General features: G+C 46.7%; 1 protein-coding gene across 1 annotated transcript; it reads right to left on the bottom strand.

The window, feature by feature from the left end:
• Positions 1-1,973: 1,973 nt before the first annotated feature.
• On the bottom strand, positions 1,974-6,011 carry LOC125632093 (tubulin beta-2 chain). Its single transcript, XM_048839752.1, has 4 exons — positions 5,840-6,011; positions 3,964-4,072; positions 3,522-3,632; positions 1,974-3,263 (listed from the first exon to the last, which is right to left on the bottom strand). The coding sequence occupies exons 1-4, from the start codon at positions 5,894-5,896 to the stop codon at positions 2,203-2,205; spliced, it is 1,338 nt and encodes a 445-aa protein (XP_048695709.1). The 5' UTR covers positions 5,897-6,011; the 3' UTR covers positions 1,974-2,202.
• Between the last annotated feature and the right edge of the window lie 10,195 nt (positions 6,012-16,206).

Below are 16,206 nucleotides of genomic sequence, written 5' to 3'. Positions count from 1 at the left end.
GATTTTTATTGAGTGCAAGAGTGGGTGTGTAGTGCAATGAGTTACTAGAACCACCTTAACCATAACACTGCTGTGGTATAAGAGGTACAACAAGTGGTTTTGCTAGGAGGCTTGATCTAACAGCTGTACAGGGACCGCCCCCATTGAAAGATGCATCCCCCTCCCTGTGGTTTAGAATAAGAAGCTGAACTCTAAGACAGGGGGTGGGGAAGTAAATAAATCTTCTACCTTTAAAACAAAGCCTAAGACTCTCATGAGGCCCAAGGTAATTGAGGTTCAGTAAGAGGCACTATAACTTAGGGTATAAAGAAAAGGAGTACTTGTGGCACCTTAGAGACTAACAAATTTATTTGAGCATGAGCTTTCGTGAGATACAGCTCACTTCATCGGATGCATAAAGCATCACAACAGCACAGCTAGAGCTGTGTAAGTAGACAAGTTGGGGTAAAATAGTAAGGTAAAAAATGTTAAATACAGATGGTGGGCTCACTCTTAGTCAAGCAAAATTAGCTTGACCAAGCATTTCACCTAAAGGCCAGAGAGCAGGCCTTTGGGTTTGTGCTCCTAGCTCAGCAGAGGTTGAGCTCAATATCTTAAGGGCCCTTATTAAGCAACAGTAGGAGTGTTTCTGTTCTTGCCCACTATTATACCACTGTCATTTTGACTTTCACCCTGAAGAGAAAGGCTGTGTCAAGTAAAGTTTGAATAAAGAGAAACAACGAAACAAAACATTTGAATGCACTGTTGTACTTGCCACCTTAATGAGAATTATTGACATGAAAAGTTTTAATGTGTAAAAGAGCTGCTCCCTGCAGTAATGACAGATAGGCCAGGGCATGACAAATGTAGTCAGAACCTGCCCAAAGAGGCTATTTGTCTCCAACATCCTACATTGCTGGGTTGGATTTACCCTAGTTTAGGGAGCCCCCCAAAGACCCTCTACACCTGGAGCCCCTTAGGATGTGTTATAGGATCACTGGTCCCCTTGCAATTTTCACCCTCAGGTTACCTAGGGCCTTTGGGAGCGAATGCCTTTTAACTCTTCCCCCCTACACCCATCCCCAACTGAAGGAGACTAATTTAGAAGGCTCCTGCCTCCTCTGACCTTCCTATGAAAGTGAAGTGCATTTCTTTTTGCATTTACTATTAAAGTTACAGCCAGCAGGAATTCTGCAGAGGCCAAGATATAGTGTGGGATACAGCCATTCGTAGGGTTCTTTTAAAAAAGTCTGCTGCAAGAGGGTAGTTAAGTTCTGTTTTGATTATGTTGTGTGTAACCTTCAAGCAAGTCATACTAGAATGATCCAGTTTAGCCAGAAGCATAGCATGTTGGTGCGTTGGCTTAGCTGCTATTTTGGAAAGTGTTCACCTTTGAAAATAAGAATTAATTGCCTGAACAGCTCTTTGGGCATGAACATACCCTCTCAACCATGACTACAATATTGCTAATGCAATTCTAACCTCCTGCCTCTCTGCATACACTTTTCCCATTTCACAAATGGGAACTGGGCTGCTCAGGATCATTCAAGTCATAGGGAGGTGAAGCTGCCTAGCATGCTGGAAGCCCTGTAACAAGTGCATTAAGAAGAGCTCTTGAATGACAAGGGAAGGCTGCAGGCACACTGTGAAATCAGTTTTGATAAGTTAATACTGTCTAGCTGACCTCACTATCATGTATTCCTGTAAACAGAAGTTGCAAGATCCTTGAGTGAAGTGTCTTGTTTCTATTATTCAAAGCAACTTTCCCAACAATAGATTGGTTGTTTGACTTACACCAGGGCACTGCATTTTTTACTCACATGATCTTAATTACTACCATGTCAGTGCAAGTGATTTGATCCCTTGTTTACTGGTACACAACTTCAGGTTATTTGCCAATCACACCCATAATTTAATGTAAGACTGCAATTAGGAAGCTAGTTCCAGCTCTGCTTTTCTTGGTCTGAGAGGAGAGAAATAAGTCTAAGACACCATTTGGAACACAGATGCCTTTTATATTTGAGAAGTAAGCCATTTAAACAGAAGATTTTTAGAGTTACTTTTGCAACTACTGTTACATTGTCAAGGTTACAAAACTGGCGACAGAGGCAACAGTGGAGGGTACCAAAGGACATAATAAAGCATGCTTCACCACAACTGTGAACAGACTTCATTCAGAACACATGCCTGCCTTTACTAAAGATTTTCCTAAGCCTTTTTATCTTAAGCCTCATCCTCCTCTCCTTCCTCTTCAAATTCCCCTTGCTCATCAGCAGTGGCATCTTGGTATTGCTGATATTCTGATACCAGGTCATTCATGTTGCTCTCTGCTTCAGTGAACTCCATCTCATCCATGCCCTCACCAGTGTACCAGTGCAAGAAAGCCTTACGCCGGAACATGGCCGTGAACTGCTCAGAGATTCTCTTGAACAGCTCCTGAATGGCTGTGCTGTTCCCAATGAAAGTGGCAGACATTTTGAGGCCGCGAGGGGGAATGTCACAGACAGCCGTCTTGACGTTATTGGGGATCCATTCAACAAAGTAGCTGCTGTTTTTGTTCTGGACATTGAGCATCTGCTCATCCACCTCCTTCATGGACATTCGGCCACGGAATATTGCTGCCACAGTCAGGTAGCGGCCATGGCGGGGATCACAGGCTGCCATCATGTTTTTAGAATCAAACATCTGCTGCGTTAGCTCTGGCACTGTCAGAGCCCGATACTGCTGGCTGCCACGGCTAGTTAGCGGGGCAAACCCTGGCATGAAGAAGTGCAGACGGGGGAAAGGCACCATATTGACTGCCAGCTTGCGGAGATCAGCATTCAGCTGTCCGGGAAACCGGAGGCAGGTCGTCACGCCGCTCATAGTGGCAGAGACCAGGTGGTTGAGGTCCCCATAGGTAGGGGTTGTGAGTTTCAGCGTGCGGAAGCAAATGTCATACAAGGCTTCATTGTCAATACAGTAGGTTTCATCTGTATTTTCCACCAACTGGTGGACAGAAAGGGTGGCATTGTAGGGTTCAACCACTGTGTCTGACACCTTTGGAGATGGCATTACACTGAAGGTGTTCATGATACGGTCCGGGTACTCCTCCCTAATTTTGCTGATGAGGAGAGTTCCCATCCCAGACCCCGTGCCACCACCTAGAGAATGGGTCAGCTGGAAACCCTGTAGACAGTCACAGCTTTCCGATTCCTTCCTTACCACATCCAGGACAGAGTCCACTAGCTCAGCTCCCTCTGTGTAGTGGCCTTTTGCCCAGTTGTTTCCAGCACCACTCTGACCTGGAAGGTGGAGTGGAAAGATGCTGATTTAGTCACCACAATATGAAGGAGAAGTTTCACATGCTCCGTTTAGGACAGAACATTATTTATATCACAGCAGTACTAGGAACTCCTAGCAAGGATGAGGGCTCCATTGTGCTAAGTACCATGCAAGTCTCACAGAGCTAGGTAAATTGTGTGTTAGTTTTAGGCACAGCATGGGTGTTCAGTTTAAAGCTTTATGACAATAGTAAACCATAGATACATACAATTACATACCAAAGACAAAGTTGTCAGGTCTGAAGATCTGGCCAAATGGTCCAGATCTGACAGAGTCCATTGTGCCAGGCTCCAAGTCAACAAGGATTGCACGGGGTACATACTTATTACCTGTGGGAGGAATAAAAGCCAGATTACAGACTTGCAGTCAGCTATTTAACAAGTGGGCTACTGTGCTCCTCACAATTCACTGGAGACAGACTGCTACTGCCCAGACAAGTGAAGAAATGGTATTTAAAAAGAACAGCCTTGAGTGAAGTGACAACTTGAATTTGAAGTAGGCATTAAAGCTTTGCCAAGGATTTAATAGAAATTCAGAGGGAGCATTTTACCGAGTGTAGAATGCACTGAAGTTAATTACATAAATCTCTGATGCACGTATGTGCTTTAGAACATTTAGTTTGGATTTCAGGAGGACACAGAGCTGTAAACAAAAAGTTACCAGAGGCTTCATTGTAGTAAACGTTGATCCTTTCTAGCTGCAAGTCACTGTCTCCATGGTAGCTGCCAGTGGGGTCAATGCCATGCTCATCACTGATGACCTCCCAAAACTGAAATGTGGTTTTGAAAAGGGCAGTTAATAATCGTATTAGGCTGTCAGCTGTGTGACCTTCCCCTCCCTTCCTCCCTCCACATACTGCCAGCAGGCCTTTTAATGCTCTACAGCAGCATTTCTCAAACTGGGGTCCTCGAATGGACTCCAGGGGTCTGCAGGCCCCACTAAGGAACTCCTCCCCCTCCCTGGCACACCTCCAGCATGCTGGGGAACAGACTCACCTGTCCTGGGTCCCCCACATTTCTGGAAGTGGCAGGCACAGCCCTCTAGCCCCTGGGGTGGGTGGAGAGGGGGTCATGAGGTCTACTGCCCCCTCCTCGAGCACCAATTCCGCAGCTCCCATTGGCCAAGAACTGCAGACAACAGAAGCTACGGGGGTGGTGCTTGCAGGCAGGGGCAGCGCATGGAGACCCCCCCGCTGCTAGAGATAGGTGCCAGTTGCTTTTAGGAGCTGCGTGAGGTAAGCCCCTCACGCCCTCCCACACACATATCAATCCCTGCCCCAGCCCAGAACCCACACCCTGCACCCCCTCCCACACTGCAACCCCCTGCCCTAGCCCAGAGCCCTCACCCAAACTCCCTCCCCCAGCCCACACTCCGCATCTGCTCCTGCACCCCAACCCCCTCCCAGCCCAGAGTTTGCACCCGCACCCCCTCCCATACCCCAACGCGCTATGCCAGTTCCTGCACTGCTCACCCCCCTCCCACACCCCAAACCCCTGCCCCAGCCTAGTGAAAGTGAGTGAGGGTGGGGGAGAGCAAGCAATGGAAGGAGGGAGGATGAAGGGGTGGGGCAGGGGGCAGGGCAAGGGCTAAGCAAGGAGGCTGGGAGGTCCCTGAAAATTTTAAAATCAAAATGGGGGTCCTCAGGTTGCTAGAGTTTGAGAACCCCGAACTACATCCCTCCCTCCCCCCCTTCCTGTAGTGCGTGGCCAGTGGGCTAACCTAACCGGTAACTGCAGCAGGATGACTGACACAGCAGACAAGGCGTCTCCCCGTCAGAAGCAGCTGAAGGTGCAGAGCTACAATTAGAGCGAATCCATGACGGGGAAGAGCAGCAGCAACGTGGCAACTGATTTTTTAAGAGTCACCAGCAAGTGCGAGCGCCATTTGTTCCGACTCACCCAGAGGCAGGGCAGAAGACGGGGGCTGGGGAGGGGCGGACCACAGCTGCCGGGTGTCGCGGGTAGAGGGCTCGGGCGGTCTGCAGCGCCCTAGCTAGGCGGGCGGCCCCACGGCTTTGACAGGGACCAGGAGGGCGTGGCGAGCACGCGCGGGGATCGGATTCATGCCCGAGAAGTCGCATCCCCGCGCGCAAAGGGCGAGGCGCCCGCAGCCTGCAGGGAGGCGCCCGCAGCTGGGCTTGCGGCTGCGCCGGCGAGAGGGGCTGTGATTCAGAGCACGGCAGCCAGGCTGGGTGAAGAGAGGACTCCCCCCCCCCGCGACCCCGGCCCGCTGCCGGAATCGCCTCGGTTCTCCGCGGCTCTCAGTAAGAGCGCGAGCAAAGACGACGCAGGTCAGCCTCAAGCGTTACACTGTTTGGACACAAACCAACCAGGCGCTAAAGCAGCCGCCTTTGGGAAGGAGGCTGGACACGCTGGACAGTGACCGTGAATAGCCCTTACATAATACAGCGCAGCCAAGGCGAGCGGAGCGTTAATTAACTCCAACCCCCGCGTGCGCACCCCACTGAGCCGCCCCCTGCCAGCCCCAGGGCGAGGGACACAACAAGCGGGGCCCCCGACCGGGCCCCGATCTTTACCTTGGCTCCGATCTGGTTCCCGCACTGGCCAGCCTGGATGTGCACGATCTCACGCATGGCGCCCGAGTCACACGGCCACAAACACCCTCTGCCTCCGGCTGGCGGCTACGGCTCCTGCTGCCTGGCTGGCTCCGGCACCTGCAGCTGCGAGCTCTGAGCCGCGCGACCCCCCAGCTCCTCTTTTTATAGAGGGGGGCTGCTGGCCCCGCCCCCTCCCGTCACAGGCCCGCTCCCCGCAGCGCTTCTCAAGCGGGTGATGTAATGCCGGGGCGGGGCCTCGCCGTGCGCTCGGGGGATGCTGCTGCTGCTGCTCCATTGTCTCCTGGGCGCGGGGGGCGCTAGGCGGGAGCCTTCGCGGGCGGCGGAGTGGGGAGCCGCAGCCTCAGCAGCTGGGAGGGGGCTTGTCACAGCCTGAGGGGCAACGAGCGTCTCCTGCTCCCCCAGGGCCCCCCGTGCAGAGCGAGAGTAGCGCTGTACGAGCAGGGTGAGGAGCAGCGCCCTGCTCTCCCCCAGCCCTGGCGAGACGGCCCCAGCCGCTGCACCCTCCACCGAGTAACATTCACGGACACTGTATAACACGGAGATCAAAGGGAACCCTGCGGGCGGGTAGCTCAAGGCAAACTGGACAGAGGGAAATCTCTCCCTCGCAGTACAAGAGCAGCCTTTATAGCGTAAGTGCTTTGCTGGCGCTCACACAAAATGAATGCATCCCATGAAGTGAGCTGTAGCTCAGGAAAGCTCATGCTCAAATAAATCGGTTAGTCTCTAAGGTGCCACAATCCTCCTTTTCTTTACACAAAAGAGTGAACGGAAGCCAGGCTGTGCGAATGGAAGACATTAACCTGTTTCGTACATAGATCGATCCATCCGCATCCGCCTTCCTCAGCCTTTTGTTTCTTAGGCAGCTCCCTTTGCTGCAGCATCAAACACTGCAAGGTGCTGAGGGAGGGGGAAGGAGACGAGTTCGCTGCAATTCCACACACCCTCTTCCACGTCTGAGAGCCCTCATGTATTTACAGAATACTGGCTGGGGGACGCCAGATCCCCCAGATGTCCTTCCTGGTCCCATGGGGGTGATCGCCAAAACTCGGACCCTGCAAGAGCCGCTAGATACAGTGTGAGGGTTACAAGTGGTTTTTAATATACATCCGGTTTTCTTGAGGGACCCATCCTCCTACCTGGTGGAAAGCAGGGACCGCTCCAGGATCAGGACAGGAAAATGGGCTCTGTCTGAGACATGGCTCGGGCTCTGAAACATGCAGTTGTGTGATACCCAGCCTGTTTTTCAATGAGTGTTTAAATAGCAACTCTACTGTCATTTGATTATTTTATTTTTGCTGGAGAGGAGAGGAGATTAAGGGGGTTTTCATAAGCTCGTCGATTTCGTGGAACAAAAGAACAATGAAAAAGGATACTAGAAAAAAAAACATTGCTGCTTATTAACATATCCATCCCCACAAATACACACATACACCATACATGCAATTAGCTGTTTGCCGATAGGTGTGTCCAGGGAGGAGCTAAGGGATCTGCAAGGAGATCAGAGACCGCTGTCAGTACTGATTCTTGTGAAACTTAACAAAAAACTTCACAACCTGATCTGCATATCCAATCCAATCCAATTTAAAAATATTCCCCGCCATATACTTTTTTGTTTTGCATTTAGACCTTCCTCACTGGAATGAGACATTGGATCACTTTGAAACAGCCTGCAGAAAACAGGATCAACCGCGGTGAGACTTTAAACCGGTTCATTTCCACAAAGCAGAGTTTTTTTTCCTCCGCAGAGGTTATGTTGCTAATGGATTTTTTTTATTATTATTATTTTCCCTTGCAAACCTTGGCCGTATTTCCAGATATTCCATGAGTAATGCTGCTTGATGTTTTCTAGGTGATGAGGTCAGCTTTTCATATTCCAACAACAGAGACTGCATTTAATCCTCCTCGCTGCTCCCGAGCAATGTAACATTGACCTCTGTCCACATGCCAGGCAGCTATTTGCGATCGTCGTGCACAAAACATAGACTAAATTTTCTTGTTGCATAGCTTTATCTGACCTCTGCTGCAAAACCGATCAAACTGTAGCAAACCTGTAGCGGTTTGTCATGTTGTTGCAGATTTACACTACGCTATCAGAGCATGAGGGGCCGGAGAAGGTGGGAAGTTGAATGTGTCTGATACTGTAGTCTATAACTGTTTCATCAGGTTGCTTGCTTTTATTTTTTATCACAGTACATCAATATTCTGATTACTGGGAGAACTCCAAATATTTCACATAGGGGCAGGATGAGCAAATGATTCAAAAGTGAACGTGGTAATAATGCAAGACAGAGAGATCGAACCTCTGAAAGCGTGTAGGAGCAGTATCTTTTATGCTGCAGCTGCACGAGGAAGGTTTTTCTGTGCTAAGCAAATCATGTAGGATACCAATATTATGGTCTATTTCACTTTACATTTCGTTTGATGTCCACATGTATACTTATTTTGCTGTGAATTGCCATTAAATAGAAATTAAATAAACCCAGAGCCCAAACGCATATACTGTTTCCATATTATAGGATTAGGAAATAGCCTTTCCCCTCAGATTTTAGCAAATCTTTATATTAATAAATCTGCCAGATATTCCACTGGAATAAAAAAATGCAGCAGAGTCCAGAATTTACATCAGCATTTTGCTACATTTTTTTTTCTTTTCTTTGTTCTGTTCTCCAATCATTGTCAATGACGAATCCTTCCAAATCTTCCTTATACAGTTCAGTACGCCTAAATATTGAATATTGCAGATCGGATGTGATGTTCTAAGGTGTTCTGCAGAGCATTGTTAGGACAGCCACTTGTTTCTTTCGGCATCCTTTCCTTTAAAAGCCATTCAACTTCCAAACTGGTCTGCTTGAAAGCTGCTGAGTTGGGTTTTATCTTTAATAAGTGATTTCAAAGACAATTAGATCACTTACATTCCCTGTAAAAATCTGCTTTTACAGGTCTAAACAAGGAGCAATTTAATTATCTGGTTGACTACACTTAGCAAACTATGTGTAGTTTTAATTCCAAGCCAACATTTTTGTGGCAGGTTAAGCATATATTCTACATCTAATTCTTATAATTACATTCCTAAAAATAATGTCCATTTTATTAAGCCTATTTTCACCAGACCACTAGATCCTTCAGGTAACGATTCAGAATAATGTTTATATAGATTATTCACAGTAAACACTGCATTGTAGCTATGTATACTGTACTAAAAAAAAAGACTGCAGCTTGCAGCACAATTAGTGCAAATTTAATTGTATAATTGGGAGGAGTTTGCAGTAGTTGTGTCACCAATGCTAAACGTTATGCTGGGTCCCATAAATTGCATATTGGCTAGCTACTGGCAGAACTATCAGCATTTGAATGTGCAAAAGTGTATACAGTATAGACATTCTATTAATGTATGCATAATTATGTGTATAAACAGGTTTTCAGTATTAAGGTCAAACTGATTATTTACAACCCCACTGAATAACAAATCTGAGCCTAGGTTTTCATAAAATATTCATCCCAAATACAAGTATTTCTGAGCTAAAAATTCCAAAGGGAAATGCTTACCTTTAAGATCCCCCACCCCTAATTTTAGTTCATCCCGGAAAAGCCAGAGGCCAAATTTTGAGCTAATCGAAGAAAACAATTGAGTAAATACGGGAAGGGGAAAAACCCACCCAGATATTTACTCCTAAAAATGAACAATAAGAATAAACTCAGATTATTGGATGGGAGGGAATTAAATGCCAGATATTACAATCGTCTATTTAAGGGCTGTATTTGAAACCCATTGAAGTGAATGAGAATCTTTCCATTGACTTCGGGTCTCTCTCTTTCAATCGAAACTCTGCCCACAGCTCTGACGTTCAGTCTGGCCACACATTCAATCAAATTCCTCCTGCTGCAGTTTCCTAGGCAACCAACATAGCCTCAGAAGCAGCCTGCACAAAAAGGAAGGGAACAAAAAACCTCTGCAACATTTTCACTCATGTCGTTCTTTTCCCATCATTCAAAAGCATTGCAAACGCAGGAGTGGGAAAATTGCTGCAGCATAAAGCAAAGGGCTGGCCATGGGGTTATACTTTTATCCCCACTGTACTCATGAAAGGAGGACTAAGATGATGTCACTTGAGAGTTTACCTAATGAAGCTCAGAGGATCAACCTGGTTTTATCCATTTTACCCTTCCCCCTACCCTTCCCTTCCATGGCTACCATCCTTCCAGCTGAGACAGGCTGGATGTGATCCCTTTCTGACCCTGCTGCTTCATCACTTGAAATGTTCCCTGTTGAGAGAGAGACTTGACTGTCCCTTCCAGGTTCTGAGAGAGTTGCAAAGGCCCTTTTGGTCCAGGTAATAAAAGATCAGGAGAGAGAATCAATCTTACTTCATAGTAAGTAAATAATCCATGCCTCATACAGCAGCACAGTTTGTGGTGCATGTTGCAGTGTCAGTCAGAAAGGGCTGCATTTCCCTCTACGGGGGAAAATATATTTCTGTCCTCTTATGCTGTGTTGCATTCCTGAAATTCTTCAAAGGAGGGAGCTGACACAAAGGTCTCCGGGCTGTGGATTGTGGGTCTTAATATAGGGCACAGTCCTGAGTTACCCTGTATTGTTTTTTTTAAACTTATTTCTTAATATTTGTACTGAAGGAGTGCCCAAAGTCAGGATCAGGAGCGCACTGTGCTAGGCCACCAACATTGGCCTGCCCCAAACAAACAGCCCGTATTCCCAGAATCTTACTGTTCAAACATGTATGACATATGACAGATGGGGGAATGGACTAAAACATGCAAGCATAGACCCCCACTTCTGAAATCTGATCCTCATAGCTGGACGCCTGTGTCTGTGCAAATTCCCCATTGACTTCAGTGGGACTGCATGAGTGAATAATGGTCTGCCCATGTGGATCAAATTGCAGAGCCTAAACCAGGGTGATTTTAGGTTTAAAATTTCAATACATATAAATTAACCTTAACTTTCACCTTGTGAAATTATAGGTTTTACTGTCACTCTATGCCTAATTTCTATTTATTAATGTTTACAATATATTACTTTACTTTTACAAATAAACACAACCTTTTGCTCCAGCTTTTACACCTCTGCTCACTAATTTTTTTGCTTTAAGATAACAATACAGAATTCCCCTACCATGCCAAAGCCCAACAAAAGCTCTGAGCCAAAACCCCACTCAATATCCATCGAGATGGTGTGACGAAGTGGGACTGTTCTTAATGTTTCCTCTGAATAGTGTGGGGGTGCCTCAGTTTCCCCTAGGCAGTTCTTAAGTATCTAGGTGGTGGGGTAAGGGTGTATGATCATTGCAGTGCCCTAGAGGGCATGTGTGTGCAGGAGTCTGGACACAGAGAATGGCCGACACCCTGTTTCCTGGCAACTGATGGCCTGGGCCCTTCCCCCCCTGCAAGGTGAGAGCTGAAGGGTTGGAGAACAAAGGAATCAGGTGACCTCCTGGCCCGGGAAAGGAACAAAGCCCAGAGGAGGAGGGGCTGGAGGGGTTTTTCAGTTTGGGGCTGGCTGGGACATGGAGTGAAGTGCAGACGTGGTTGTCTGGCTCACTGCCCCCCAGAATGGACCCAGCTGAGGGGTCCCGTTCTCTGCACCTGCAAGCTCTGTTTTAGACCATGTTCCTGTCGTCTAATAAACCTTCTGTTTTACTGGCTGGCTGAGAGTCACGTCTGACTGCGAAGTTGGGGTGCAGGACCCTCTGGCTTCCCCAGGAGCACCGCCTGAGCGGACTCGCTGTGGGAAGCGCACGGAGAGGCAGAGGATGCTGAATGCTCCGAGGTCAGACCCAGGAAGGTGGAAGCTGTGTGAGCTGTGTGTCCTGAAGACAGGCTGCTCACAGAAAGGCGACTGCCCCAGAGTCCTGACTGACTTCATGGGGAGCAGTTCCAGAGCATCGCCCAGGAACTCCGTGACAGATGGGCATCCCCAATCTCACTTGAAAAGCTCTCATGTGTCTCCTTGTCAATAGAAACAGAACACACAGATGTCACTGGGAAGATTGTAGGTGTGCAGTAGAAGCCAACTGGGGTTCACAGGGCACTCTGCATTGCCCAGGATATGCTCACAGAGCGAACGCAATACTTTCCAGAACGTGCTGAGTCCAACACAGGATTGTTATGTATTGGCTTGTTTATCCATTATTTACTAAGTGTCAAAGAAGTGCCCTTATTTGGGCAAGTGATAATACAAGGGTCCAATAATGTCTCAGCCTATATTTAGCAAACGAGAATATAAGCCACAGAAAAATGTCTAGGAGGAATTGGAAATGCTGGCCCTGGCTAGGCAGTTATTGAACAGTTAGAGTCAGAGAGCAGACAGTTTAGGGGCAGAGTTTCCATGGTTTTCCCTAGGCCTCCCATTGACAAACGACTCTTTGCTGTAATAAATCTCATAGCCTAATTTACCACAAAGCACACTGAGGAGCTATATTGATGGTGTGGTGTACCAGTCAATAGAAGAAATGTTTTTTTTAAATTCCTATGTGCAGTGCTCTCCTGGTATAAATATGAATAAGGTTCCAGTATCAATACACATGAGCTGCTGATACAGCTGTTTCTAGATTCCTGGGGAACAAATTTGCTGTGTGCGAAAAAACAAGGCATGAATAATAATAACATTCACCTGCTATTCTGGGTTATTCTTGGTGCTTTATCTCATAATCAGGTATTTGTTTGTAATTTAAATGAGACTGGGCAAATCTGATCCTTATCTGCATGGCTTGAGAAATTGGGTAAAACTACTTTAGGAACAGGAGATGTGGGCTGAATTCTTGGGCACAAGAAAAACTCTGTTTGCAAGCCTTTTGGCTTTCACCTTATTTCTCTCTAACCCAAGGATTCTCTTCTTATGCAAAATACTCCAACATGGGCATCTGGTAGCAAAATACTGTACTGTGACACTGGGCATTCAAGTTCAGAGATACATTTGGTCCATTGCTCCCTGGGCCGGCTGGAGCTAGGAATGCTATTGAAACAGTCATCTTTGTAACTGAGCTAAATGAAGAATTTTTCAGTTCTCTCAAGTTCCTCCCTTCTCTTTTGCTTGTTGCATGGAGTGGCTTCAGCTAGCTGCAGGAAGAGTATAGTTATCCACATGTTAACAGTTTTGCAAGGGGACAATTCTGCTGATGAGTTGCATCCAGCAGAAGGTTGTGTGGACATGCTGGTGACACTGATATTGTTGAAAAGGCGGTGAAAACTAACCTTCAAATTACTAGCATGCACACAAAACCCTCCAGCTCATTAAAAAAAATCATCTATTAAAACTTTTAGCTTCTCCCTTTGCCCCCACAGTTCCGTCTTTTCTACCCATGATTCCTCAGTGAACATCCCTTTATCCCCATAGTTCCCTTTTCTGCCTCCACAGTTCTCCAATGTCCTCCCCCACCCCTAACAATACCATCGCTTCCCCTTCCCCTTCTGGAATTGACCCATATTCCAAGCCACATAGAGAGAAGTCTCCCCAGCTCTGCTTTACCACCTGTCACTCAGCCTGAGGCAGCAGGAAGCAGATCTGGGAGCAGGCTGGCTGCAGCTGAGAAGGGCAGAGTTCAGGGGCCACTGAGCAGGTGTTGCTTCACTCTGAGCATAGCAGTCTTGTGCTAACACAGTCCCAGGGTATTTGCTAGGTCTTCCATTACCTGGGATTGGTTTACAGAAGCTGGCAGAGTCCTAGTCAAACCGAGGCTTGGTATGTACCTAAAACTTAGGCCGACCTAGCTAGGTCGACATCACGCAGTATATGTGAGTATGTGTGTGTGTTGGTTAGTTTAAGCCAACCTAACCCCCGGTTTAAACACTGCTAGAATGGTGGAGAATTCTTCTGTGGACCTACCTACCCCCTGGCGAGGGGGTGGATTTACAACAGAGAATAGAAAAAACCCTTCCAGCGCTGTAGCAAGTGGCTTGTAAGCACTTGTAAGCGTAGGCATAGCCTCAAACTGCTGGCAGATCTAAAGGGTCATCTCCAGACCATCTCCTTATGCTGTAGGAGCTGGTCTTCCAGGAGAGTTGGGGTGAAATAGAAGGAGGCAGGGAGGAGGGTGGAGACGCAGGGTGTGAATGGCCTTCGCTGTGATAGATCTGAGTCTCAGTGGGAGACTGAATTTTGGAGACTTGTCTTCCAGTGGGTGCGGTTCTGTGTAACTGAATGATCCATCAGGCAGAAACTCATGAGTCCAAATTTCCAGTGTTTCCTGTTCCCTCTGTACAATTAATGTGCATGGTTACTTATTAAGGGCCTGATCCAAAGCCCAGTGAAGTCAGTGGGCATTTTTCTATTTATTTCAATGGACGCTGGATCAGGCTCTGAATGCACTAAAGGTATTATTCCCAAATGCAGTGAATTCCTCTTATCCTGATTTTTTTATTTTTCATTCACTACAGTATTTCAGGACAATTTCCGCCTGATTTGTGTCTGTTCCATGAAAAATGCATAACAGATGCATGTCACATGGAACTCAGTGCATGCACATGCATTAAAATTTCTGCTGAGCAGAGCTGCTTCTGTGATTCCATAGCTATGGCAGCAGCTTGCCGCATCACACTTTGCAGATAAGAAGACAAATTGAAAAGGGAGGAGGGCGCGTGATTTCTGGCATTTTCTGTGCAGCAGAAGGGAAAATCATATTTATCAGCTAAGAGTTCAATGATGTGACTCAAGGTTTTTGAAGTGAGACATGCAGCCAAACTAAACCTGTTGGAATTCTGCCCATTAATCATTTAAAGGAGATAGCCTAAAGACCAAATTCTTCTCTCATTATACCAGCTTAAATAGGTAGCAACTCCCTTGACTTCTATGGATTTACTCCAGAGTGCTAAACATTATTTTGCAATTAACCCTAGATCCAGGAATATGGTCCATAAGTGATGGCTCTGGAAAGCATCCTCTGGTAATAATGAGTGATGTACACTTTGCAGATACACTGATTAGATGACGAGAGTAGTGGCTATGAGGCTCATTTGTGCTGGGAAATCACATACATGTGTGATGTAAACTAATGGTAGGCACTGAACCAGGAACCTCCAGAGCTTGTGCTAAAGAGCCATGTCCTCTGTCAATCAGGCATGGAGAGAGGAACACATAACTGTGACAGATGTGGCGCTGTTCTGTAACAAGTTACGGCTGCTGTATGTTGACCTGATTACTGGGATGTTTACTGTATGAATATATATGAATGGCTCAAGAAAATCCACCCCATCATAAACACTTGAGGATTGTTAAGGGACAAAGCCAGGAATATTTGAAAATTTTACCTTCTCCTCCCCTGCCAACCAGCAAAACTAGTTTTGTCCAGAAGGGCCAAAGCCTGGGAACACAGAACAAAGGAACTCCGGCAATTTAAAAAAGGTCTCTCCCTCTCCAGAAATGGAAGGTTTGTCTGGGGGAACCAGACCGAAGGGCAGGCACCTGCTGGGGTAGCTGAAGAAGCTAGGCCTGCCTAAGTTACCAGTGGGGGATGGTAAGCCTTTAGGTAAGATAGACATGCATGGAGGCTGTTTTTGTTTTAAAAACTTTTTTTAACCACTTATGCTTTGTTCCTACTGCAAAACAAACAATACTTTGTTGTAAGAAGCCTGTTTTGTCACTGGATACCACTGGTCACAGACTCCTGAGGGAAAGAGACATGGGGCAAGAACTCAGTCCGACCTACTGGATAAGCATGATTGATACCCAGGGTGCTGGTGCCCAGGGCCCAGTGTAAGAGTGGGAGAATTGCAGAATTCTGCCCTGGGAGAGGTAAATGCACAAAGCTGAACCTGAAAAGATGAAGTCAGCAAGACCAGGTAGGTGACAGAGGTGCTCCAAGCTCTGTAACCACCACAATAACACACATCTTACCAGTGGGTTACATATTTTCTTCTGGACAAAGGAAGCTCATCCCAAGCATCTGAGACGCAATTTGAATTCTAGTCAAGCCCCCATATATGTGATGACCACCATCGTGGTCAACAGCATGGACTGAATAAGTGACCTATAGATCAGAAAGCACAAATCTTTGCAACTTGAGCAAAAGAGCTAGTCTCTGTAGCTGGGGGCTGTATTAGACTCTTATCCTCTGTAGATGGAGACAAAGAACACACACTTACAAAGTGGGCTACACAGAGCTATTTCTGACAAAATATAGCAGGATACATCATCCCTTTCATATATTGAGGCCAGGGACATAATTCTGAAATATGGGGAGTGAGAAATTCCCTAATATATTCTCTTACCTCTCTTTTTAATTACTCACTCATTACTCTACCTAGCTTTTCTCACCCTTTCCAATGTTCATTTCCATTCTACACCTCCATTGCCTGCCTATTTTCCCAAGAGC

The sequence above is a fragment of the Caretta caretta genome, chromosome 2, assembly GCF_965140235.1.
Source record: "Caretta caretta isolate rCarCar2 chromosome 2, rCarCar1.hap1, whole genome shotgun sequence".
NCBI lineage: Eukaryota > Metazoa > Chordata > Testudines > Cheloniidae > Caretta > Caretta caretta.
The sequence above is the reverse complement of the archived record's forward strand: the minus strand, read 5'-3'. Positions and strand labels throughout refer to the sequence as shown.